Here is a 9,913-nt window from a genome sequence, read left to right as displayed (position 1 = left end):
CAAGTAAAACTACTTACTTTTCGTTGGTGGTACATTCAATAAATCGTTATTATATAAACAGGGTTTCCCCGAAATTTGAACAGCTGGAAGATCATTGGAATTAGACAATTTGATAAGTTTAATTCTGTAAAGAATACGGAGGGAGGTACTTACTTTCTATACGTTTTAACAACAATCCATTATTAACATAACATTGACCCTCCATGGCGGCTATAAAAAATTTTGCGACCATGTCCAAATCTGATTCGATGATCAAATCAATATTTTTGTCTGCGGTCCATGTAATTATTAAACCGTAATCCTCGATCTAGAAAATGACGAACTGAGACGATCGTATGAAAATTCGATAGACGATTCATTCGTCATGCGTTGTATTAATTCGTTTTCGTTACCTTGGTAGCTTTAGTGGTTGCGATTTGTTTAAAACTATCGAGGTCCGCCTCAATTAAAATATAAATTTTGTACTCAGATTTCAAAGAATTCCCATTATAGTTATTCGTTTGCAAGGGGAAAAACGTTTTCCCATAACTGTATGTCAACCAACTGGATGTATCGACCTTTTGCTGAAAGATAAGTAATCGAACGATTAAACATTCCTATGAGAATTGTACATGGCAATTGATCTTTTTAATTAATTCCTTACTTGAGGTAATATAGTAAATAATCTTGAATCCCCATTGTACCACAACAATTCTTTCAACTTCGCTTCTTTTTTGTTTAAACAACGCGGCGAGCTCATCAGCTCTTCATTCTCGTACTCGTCGATTGGAGATTTCGTTTCTGTAAAAGAAATTATAATTCAATGACAGCCTGTGCACAAAATACAAAATTTATTGTCGTCTCAAGTACCTTTACACGAATTAGACGTTTTATTATAAAACATTATCGTACTTTCCCCTTCGAACAAATTTCGCAAGTGATTCTTTATAAATAATATTCGTCTCGACTGTATCGAGGTCGCTATCATATAAAAAAACGTGAATATCATTTTGATTATTTAATAAATTTGTCGATTTCGTTTAAGCCTAAATCTCTGAAAGTAATTATATATATTTGTTAATCCAGAAAGACTATTGTTGAAACGAGTTGATTGTGACAGATCGAAGTAAATGAAACCGTAAAACTTTATTTACAGATTATTATATACATGAATCCCTTGACTTAACGAAACTCGATAATGACTAACATCTATTTATCATTAAGAACTTAATTGTTAAAGTATAACTAATGACAAACATAACCTATGAAATTCAGAACTGAAAGGTGAATAAAAAACATATTTCTGAATGAAGGACGTGTCAACGATTAACAATTCTTAATCATTAATCACTGTCGGAGAACAGTGCACTTTACATCAAATGAATATCGTTTTTAAACAAAATACGAACGATTGGTAGGAAAATAAGGATTGTACAGTAGAAACGCACTTACTTATACTTTTCGTTTGTTTATACTAACAAGAACATTAATAAATAATCTTCAACATTATTTTTTTGGTTGTTAATTATCATTATAAGAACATTATGCAAGGGATTAATTTATTGACGCTTTTCGTTCTCTCATTTTATCGACGCAACTGGCACAAGGTGGCATATCGGGGCTCCAGCTTCGGATTTGAATGAACATCGAAAAAATTAACTAAATCAATGCTTCGACCAAAAACAATCTAAGATCAGAAATTGAATTTTCATTGGTCCAAGCAATAATTATATATTGATTGAAAATATTCGTAGAACTTCATTATGCATGAATTTTAATATTCATGCTGATATTTGACCTCTGTTCGCAATGAAGTTGGTTTTGATTCGATACGATTTGAAGATGGTTTACGAATTCAGCGCCTGATGGAAGAAAAACATTCTTCGATGCTGAATAGTTAAGAATTAATTTACTCTATCACCCCCACTCCCTTTTAGTCTAAAATTGACTAATCATTATTACGTAGAACTCTAATCTCTGTGCATGTAAATTACCTTACAATCATTTCATGATTTACATAGATAATATACTAAAATATTTAAAATGTATCATTGTACATTTAACAGGTGCAATTAGATAAATAGACTTTTATATAGATAAAAATGTATTACTGCTAATTAAAATTATCAGGATATGGAATTATCACATTAATTCAATCAATATTTTATCTTATCCGACGTTTCTCATATGAAATACAATGAGACTGATGACTGGGGTAATAATCAATGATAACAGTGAATAGTAATCTTGATACCGATGATCTCCCTTACCGAGACTTATGCCTAAATGTGCCGCCGTCTGTAGTCAATAAGTTACTTCTAAACAGTATCGATCATATTTCATTTCAAATATTGTTAAATCAATCGGGTACGCTCTACATTTTTACAATACACTGTGTACTTTTAATTACAATTTTTTAATATCTTCTTTTAATTGTATCAAAACTGTTTTAATTAAATTATAATCTTTTATAATAACTACAGTTTTATCGGAGATTTTATTTATCCGTAATTGACCTAATTAATTCAAATGAAATTTGTAGAAAATGGGCTGGCTGGAAATAGTTTGCGGCTTGATTTTATTGCTGCTATTCTTTTACTACCGGGCAGTAAAATCTTTCCAGTTCTGGAAAGAGCGTGGAATACCAGGACCGGAGCCGATGTTTCTATTCGGCAACGTTTTACCAGTATTTATGGGACTAATATCACTCGGGGACCATGTGACGAAGTATTATGAACAATACAAGCATTTGCCAGTGTTCGGTATGTTTATAAGGAGTAACAGGGTTCTGGTCGTCAACGATCCTGACATAATCCAGACGATTTTGGTCAAGGACTTCTCCAAATTCGCCAATCGTGGAATCGCTTTAAACGAATCCGTAAATACGAATTTATATATTATGTATTTTTTGTTGAGTATTCGGATACATACTAAAGAGATTAATTGATCTTTGATACCGAAATTGGTCTTTGATTTTCTAGCAGAAATCACATGATTCTAATCAAAGCGTCTAAGCTCGATACTGATTATTATTATCAAGTACTGATAATGGAAATAACAATTGAATGAAAAAACAATACTTAGTTATTAATAGTAACTTTATCAGAAGATCTGTCTGAAACGCAGACAAAGTGAATGTCTAAGATAATATACATAAAAAATGTTAATTAATACGATTATAAAGAATAATTTTATTAATCTGCAGATGGAACCGCTTTCCCAGCATCTCTTCTTGCTGGAACCAAAAAGGTGGCGACCTTTAAGGACCAGATTATCTCCCACTTTCACGTCAGGGAAGCTCAAGGAAATGTTCTCGATGATAATCGAGTGTTCCAATACCTTCGAGAAGTACGTTGACTCGTTGATTGCCAACGGCAACAACATTGACGTACGAGAAGTATGTGCGAGGTAATCATATGCATTTATATGCAAATGAGATAATGCAAACTTGAATGCTTATTCTTAGTCAATTCGACTACGATACATCTTTGATCTTCATTCATTCATTCATTCATTCATTCATTCATTCATTCATTTGAATGTCATTCATAATATGTATAATTAATACCTCGATATCGCAAATGTGATTTATATTTGATTTAAATGTTTGACAGATTCACGACTGACGTGATTAGCAGCTGCGCATTTGGCCTCGATACGAATGCAATGTCGGGCGAGAATAACAAATTTCGCGAGATAGGAAAGACTTTTTTCAATATGAGCCTGGTACAGAGAATAAAAATCCAGCTTAGGGAGGGTTTACCCACGTTGTACACGCTCCTTGGATACATCCTACCAAGGGACGACATGACCCAGTTTTTCACTAAAGTTGTCAATGATGTGATTGATTATAGAAGAAAGAATAATGTCGTTAGACAGGATTTCATTCATACCCTGATGGACCTGCAGGATCATCCGGAGAAACTGAGTATAAGTATGACTCTCAAGAATTTATTCAAACATTGTTCAATGTTATAATATTTTTCATTCAAATGTATGTNGTTTAGAAACATTAAGGAAACTTCCTCCGATAACAGTTATAATGAGAAAAAGTTGCGAGGACTACTATTTCGAGAGTTTGAAACTGTCGATTCCAAAGGGCACGAGGATCTTCATACCGACTTACGCAATCCATCGTGATCCAGAGGTCTATCCTAATCCGGAAGTATACGATATTAGTCGATTCACGGAGGAGGCAGTCAAGGCCAGGCATCCGATGCATTATTTACCCTTCGGTGACGGACCCAGGAATTGTATCGGTAATAATTATTCATAAAAGACGTTTAATACCTAAAATAGTTGGCTGAGTAGATATCCGGATACCTGGCCGGATTATCCGAATATACATACATTCGTGGTCCGGGAAAATTATCCTTACGAAACCCGGATATTCCAGATAGCTTCTTATTATATTGAAAAAGAGAAGTACACTTTATTCACCACTAATGATTTCATGCTAAGGATACGGATAATCCGGATAAGACTGTCATCCGGATTATTTAGCCGTACATCCGAAAAAATGGAAACAAGTATTAGTAAAATATCGGCGTAGGTTAAAAATCACTCTATGGGAATCAATTAAACAGTTTATTATTATATTGAAAAATCTACTCCTCTATATATTATATTATTTATTTATACGTTCGAACTGTTTACAGGTGCGCGTTTCGCAATCTTCCAGACGAAAATCGGGTTAATAAAGGTGATTAAGAATTTCAAAGTCGATGTATGCGAGCAAACGCAAATACCGTTTATAAATGATCCGAGAATGTTATTTCTATCTCCGAAGGATGGAAAGTTGATTTTGAAACTCACGAAACTTGAAAAATAAAAGAGTATTTCTTATTCTTGTGTGTTTTTCTTTAAATCCAAGATCTGAGTGAAATACGTCAATTTTTCTGTCCTTGTATAACGGCGTTGTCATCTAAATTTGGTAGTCAAACTAACTTATCATTGTTAACATAACTAACTCACCGACGAGGACTTTAAACTCTAATGAAAACTATATGTAAACTTAGTCGATACCTCGTCTAGTGCTCCTGTTCCTACCATGTTTTGACCGTAGGACCTCGATTACTCATTCCAAATAGCTATAAAAATAATGAAAATTGTACAAACAGAACGTGCTTGCATTGCTTTGAAAGTCTTTGAGTCTCAACTTAAGATCCATTTGATTCCGGACTATTCAACACAATTCTAGAAAATCGTCATTAAGCAAACTGAACAGAATCTTTATTTCCTCTATACAGGAATATATGACGATTATGGATATATGAATAGATTAAAAAAACTTAAAGGCTAATTAGTCAAAGTCAAAGTATGAAAAGACAGCATATCATGGATAAAATTCTAAGAACAGAATAAAGTCAGTGTCATAGTGATCAATCGATTTGATGGATGAGTCACAGCTTTTCGTGAGCAACGGACGACGCTTCAAACCCGTTACTTTGCAACTGAATGCGATTCGCGGAAGTGGCAGAAAACCTGTTCGTAATGATTACGCTCGCGCTCTTTTCAGCAGTTTCTAAATCGTTGTACACATATATAGTCAACTTGCAAAAACAACGTGTAATTCTGTGTGTTTATTAATTATTTAGATGGACCAGGCTTATTAAGGTGAACTCAACTTGTGTTAAAATAAACCAAACTTCTCAGAGGGCTAAAGCGATTAAATTTTTTTATTTTATATAACAGTTAATTATCTCAAATATGTGGTTAGAAATGATAATAAAAGTTAAAAATAAAGTTAGGTATAATACTACATTTAACGGGAGACAATTCATAAACAATTATCCAGATTGCATTGTTGCTCAGTCACTGTGACTGTGGAATCTATCTTCAAAAGACTTATCAGCTGGTGGGAGATACTTTCTATGTCTCCTCGCATCACTCGCTGCTCGCTGCTCGCAGCGAATTATTTAAGTCGTATTTTTTGTGCCGAAGCAATCGACGCCATGCCTCGCGTCAGACTTGTTAACGCTTGTATTAATTTTGTATTCTAATAAACTGTGTGTTCGTTTCTGTAATCGTTTGTCGTTGATCCGTGACCTTCAACAGTCTGTATATAAGAATATCTGATGGCAGCTTTCGAGTCCAATGTGTAAATGATTATCGCGTGCACGAAGAAGAGACAAGGTATGGTATAATAGTGTAGCATAATATGATAAAGTGAAGTGAGTATACTAGTAAAAAATAAATAATGGCATCACTAATTTCGTAGTGAAAGTTACCCACGTTTGTAGATAATTATTCAACAACAAATTATCGTAGAATTTTTTTTTGTAAATTGGAGCTTGAGACCTGCATTTTAAAATTCTATCCAGCCATTCTTAATTTATTATATTCCAACGACAGATGACGCTAAGGGCATCCTTAAAAATGTTCAAATCAGTGAACTTTGACAACGTGGACTTGGACAATTTACTCTCAGTGACGTTGTTTGCACTAAACGAAAGCTCGGTTCTCCACTTTTAATTTAAGAACAAAGCAGAATTTGCGATGTTTCCACTCGATGTTATATTATAAGCCCGACTTTTTATTCCATATTCGATATAAATTACGTATTCTCAGTATGCATGAATATAAAAGAAAAGATAATTGTGCGTAATCCGTCGTAATAAGTGACGTTATCCGTCGTTAATGCACTCACGTCCGGCGCAAATGATATTTCGGGCATAAATGACTGTTATCGCTTGTGAGTTATCATACGTATATTATTATATACATCCTTGCATTGTTCTTCATGTAGTTTGTTATTCGTCATTTTCTTAAAACGCTTCGTACTGAGCGGAGCGCTTGTTCAAACGCGAGAAAAGCCGGCCGCCTGACTCCGAGCCAGCGCTCCCGAAACGGAGACCGCCTCGACCGAGCGCTCTGATTAGTCCGTGTTTTTTGTTAATAACTCGGTAACCAAGCCCCATTTCGTATTTTGCCAAACGAAATTGTTGTTCACAATGCTCCTCTCCATCTGCCATTTTCGGCTCTAACAATCTTTCCGGAACACCCTGTATGCACCCTGATAGTAATACAAATTCTAAGCAATATAACGATTAAATATTAGTACTTCTATTAGATTCGAATTGGTAATAACAAATTTCTAAAATGCCTCGAATAATCTATTTCAAAAGTTATAACGACTCTAAAGTTGGGAAAAATTGAACAGTCTTTAATAAAACACGGGAACTAATAACGATGCATAATTTCATTTCAGTTTCATATTTGACTGACTGAACTGAAACGGAACACTTAAAAAATGAGCGTGGCTCTGCTTATCGCGTGTGTCGGTGTAGCCTTCGTCTGGTTTTACCTTTACTTGACGGCCTACCACAATTTTTGGAAGAAAAGAGGAATACCGGGGCTGAAACCGGAACTCGCTTTCGGCAATGTTCGAATGATGATGACAGGAAAGGAGTCTTTGCCTGCTTTGATAACGAGACTGTATTACGAATTCGGAAATGAACCTCTGATAGGGTTTTTCGTAAGGCGACGACCTGTATTGCTCATTAAGGATGTCGATCTAATTAAAGAAGTTCTAATTAAGGATTTCTCGAAATTCGCTGACAGAGGAATTTTCGCAACCGATCCGGTAACTACATATGACTGCATTAAGAAAGTTGACGTATCTCAGGAAAATATATCCAGAAGCTGACGTATTCCAAAATTGTTTAACGATTTTATCAAAACTTCGCACCAATATCTTGTATTCAGTGTATCTTTGTATTTTGACAATTTCAAATATGTATATTTCTCTCAAACGTTTTTTAAACATTTGTTATTAACTCACTGTCGACTGTAATAGCATAATGTACATAATAATTAGACAGCAGATTCTTGTATGAAATAAATCTATTGTGATGTCAATTTAGAAGAAATTTAAGTTGAGACTTTGCTCTTTAACACTTTCGCTACGGCAGTTCTCTCCACCGAAGTAGTCCCGCTGAACGGGGCACCGAAAAGTGCACATTGCCAACTATAGTTACATATTTGATATTTAATTTATGCTGACAGTAGTCAACGCTCATAGCGAAAGGGTTAAAAGTAATAACACTTATGCATAATGCATGCATTCTTACGCTGTAGATCATTAATGAACACATAATCTAATGACGAATTAATATAAGAATAAATTTAATTTAGATCAAATTAGTTTGTGAATTATATTTAATCACAGGCTAATCCAATATCGGACCACCTGTTCGCCCTCGAGGAAAGACGATGGCGGCCTCTGAGGACGCATCTGTCTCCAGTATTCACATCCGGGAAGCTGAAAGGAACGTTTGCCCTGATCCTGGAGTGCACCAAGCACTTGGAAGAGTCCCTCGACAAACTGGTAGCCAAAGGCGAACCGATAGAAGTCAAAGACCTCGCCTCTAGGTTCACGATCGACGTGATCGGCAGTTGCGGCTTTGGTATCGAGATGAACTCGTTATCAGAAACTAATAACGAGTTCCTTCGAGTTGGAAAAATGATGTTCGCGACGAATTTCTACAGAGTACTGAGGATCAGGATACAACAGATCCTACCAGTGTTCCATAGGCTATTGTCTTACGTCCTGCCTCCAGATAAGGAGATTAACGGTTTGATAATGAAGATCATTAGGGAGACGTTGGAATACAGAGAAAAGAATAACATAGTGAGACCTGATTTTATGAATACTCTTTTGGAGCTGAAGAGGCATCCGGAGAAGGTCGGTGATATCGGTTAGTAATTACATTTCCTAGCTATCCATCTCTTAAATAGGAACCAGGGAAAATAGTTTTAAAAATTTAAAGATAATAAGATAATGATATAAGAAGTGAATATGCTAAGACTTCTGATTCTAATTAATCATGAAAATGGAATAAGCGTGTGAAATTTCTCACAGAATTGACAGAGGGTCTGTTAGCCGCACAAGCGTTTGTGTTTTTCGCCGCGGGCTTCGAGACGTCCTCGACGACGATCGCCAACACGCTGTACGAATTGGCGATCAACCAGGAAATTCAGAACAAATTAAGGGACGAAATAAGGGAGTTCGAAGAGAAAAATCAAGGGGAATGGAAGTACGAGACAATTAAGCAAATGAAGTATCTGCACAAAGTGTTCAGTGGTCCGTGTATTGATATAATGCATCTTACAATAATATGAAAAAGATGTTTGACACGTGTTCGTTTTATCAGCGATTGTTTATTCTTTACAGAAACGTTGAGAAAATACCCATCTCTGCCATTTTTGAGTCGCGTGACAACGGAGGATTACAAATTCAACGGAATTGACCTGTCGCTGCCTAAGGACTCGATGGTCTGGATACCTATCTTCGCGATCCACAAGGACCCGAACATTTATCCTGATCCGGAAAAATACGATCCGGAACGATTTTCCGAGGAAATGTGCGAGCAGAGGAATCAGTTTCATTATTTACCCTTTGGACACGGACCCAGAAATTGCATTGGTACCTAATATCTGACTGTTAGATTTCTCTAATAAAATAACAGTACTATTTCGTCTGTTTAAATATTTTTTATATAAACATTGCTTGTTTCTTTTAAATATCAAAAATACACAAATAATATTGTGAATTCTTGAAGAAATTTAAATTAATCAGTACCCTAGATACGATGATCACATGTTAATGTTTGACGTAATTGTTTCTGTTTCAGGTGCACGTTTTGCTAATTACCAAACGAAAATCGGCTTGATTAAAATTTTGCGCAAACACAAAGTGGACGTTTGCGATCAAACACCATTTCCTTATGAATACGATCGATTCGCATTTGTACTGTCACCAGGAAAAAGTCTATATTTAAAAGTTACCAAAATCGATAAATAATAGAATGCATAGAAAATTAATATGAAATATGATTATAATTAAATATTATTCTAATGTGAAGTACTTAATGTGTGAAGACTAATTGAAGGTATAACATTTATTCTTGGCATATAAATAGATACTTAATTA

The 9,913-nt window shown here is 35.1% G+C and overlaps 3 protein-coding genes across 5 annotated transcripts; 2 read left to right on the top strand and 1 right to left on the bottom strand.

The window, feature by feature from the left end:
• Positions 1-9: 9 nt before the first annotated feature.
• Positions 10-1,572, bottom strand: LOC108631403 (uncharacterized). The gene is made up of 6 exons (XM_018035342.2): positions 1,432-1,572; positions 850-1,033; positions 644-780; positions 393-563; positions 154-307; positions 10-83 (listed from the first exon to the last, which is right to left on the bottom strand). The coding sequence occupies exons 2-6, from the start codon at positions 986-988 to the stop codon at positions 10-12; spliced, it is 675 nt and encodes a 224-aa protein (XP_017890831.2). The 5' UTR covers positions 989-1,033; positions 1,432-1,572.
• A 173-nt stretch (positions 1,573-1,745) lies between these two features.
• On the top strand, positions 1,746-4,824 carry LOC108631332 (cytochrome P450 6A1-like). The gene is made up of 6 exons (XM_026819316.1): positions 1,746-2,346; positions 2,522-2,857; positions 3,185-3,387; positions 3,594-3,940; positions 3,987-4,238; positions 4,638-4,824. The coding sequence occupies exons 2-6, from the start codon at positions 2,525-2,527 to the stop codon at positions 4,808-4,810; spliced, it is 1,308 nt and encodes a 435-aa protein (XP_026675117.1). The 5' UTR covers positions 1,746-2,346; positions 2,522-2,524; the 3' UTR covers positions 4,811-4,824.
• A 1,108-nt stretch (positions 4,825-5,932) lies between these two features.
• Positions 5,933-9,907, top strand: LOC108631988 (putative cytochrome P450 6a14). 3 transcript variants are annotated; one of them, XM_018036275.2, is made up of 6 exons: positions 5,933-6,114; positions 7,190-7,564; positions 8,150-8,678; positions 8,843-9,064; positions 9,155-9,406; positions 9,615-9,907. In XM_018036275.2, exons 2-6 carry the CDS (start codon positions 7,232-7,234, stop codon positions 9,782-9,784), a joined length of 1,506 nt encoding a protein of 501 aa, XP_017891764.1. In that variant the 5' UTR covers positions 5,933-6,114; positions 7,190-7,231; the 3' UTR covers positions 9,785-9,907. The 3 variants fall into 3 exon arrangements, with proteins under 3 accessions (XP_017891764.1, XP_017891756.1, XP_026674593.1); XM_018036267.2 differs by having other exon boundaries at positions 5,933-6,152; XM_026818792.1 differs by lacking the exon at positions 5,933-6,114 and adding an exon at positions 6,649-6,673.
• The last annotated feature ends 6 nt before the right edge of the window (positions 9,908-9,913 follow it).

This window comes from Ceratina calcarata, unplaced genomic scaffold, assembly GCF_001652005.2.
Source record: "Ceratina calcarata isolate Rehan_Ccalc_2016 unplaced genomic scaffold, ASM165200v1 scaffold100.2, whole genome shotgun sequence".
In the NCBI taxonomy this organism is placed as follows: Eukaryota; Metazoa; Arthropoda; class Insecta; order Hymenoptera; family Apidae; genus Ceratina; species Ceratina calcarata.
Note: the sequence above shows the minus strand (reverse complement) of the source record. Positions and strands in the feature narration are given on the sequence as shown.

What these genes read in the sequence shown, in the direction of transcription:
- LOC108631403 (XM_018035342.2), bottom strand. Translation starts at nt 988, where the DNA reads ATGATATTCACGTTTTTTTATATGATAGCGACCTCGATACAGTCGAGA. An exon ending in TATTTACTATATTACCTCAA is followed by an intron (nt 564 to 643) that starts GTAAGGAATTAA and finishes CTTATCTTTCAG; the next exon opens with CAAAAGGTCGATACATCCAG. An exon ending in GTTGTTAAAACGTATAGAAA is followed by an intron (nt 84 to 153) that starts GTAAGTACCTCC and finishes ATGATCTTCCAG; the next exon opens with CTGTTCAAATTTCGGGGAAA.
- LOC108631988 (XM_018036275.2), top strand. Translation starts at nt 7,232, where the DNA reads ATGAGCGTGGCTCTGCTTATCGCGTGTGTCGGTGTAGCCTTCGTCTGG. An exon ending in TCTGCACAAAGTGTTCAGTG is followed by an intron (nt 9,065 to 9,154) that starts GTCCGTGTATTG and finishes TATTCTTTACAG; the next exon opens with AAACGTTGAGAAAATACCCA. An exon ending in CGGACCCAGAAATTGCATTG is followed by an intron (nt 9,407 to 9,614) that starts GTACCTAATATC and finishes TTTCTGTTTCAG; the next exon opens with GTGCACGTTTTGCTAATTAC.
- LOC108631332 (XM_026819316.1), top strand. Translation starts at nt 2,525, where the DNA reads ATGGGCTGGCTGGAAATAGTTTGCGGCTTGATTTTATTGCTGCTATTC. An exon ending in GAATCGCTTTAAACGAATCC is followed by an intron (nt 2,858 to 3,184) that starts GTAAATACGAAT and finishes ATTAATCTGCAG; the next exon opens with ATGGAACCGCTTTCCCAGCA. An exon ending in CGGACCCAGGAATTGTATCG is followed by an intron (nt 4,239 to 4,637) that starts GTAATAATTATT and finishes AACTGTTTACAG; the next exon opens with GTGCGCGTTTCGCAATCTTC.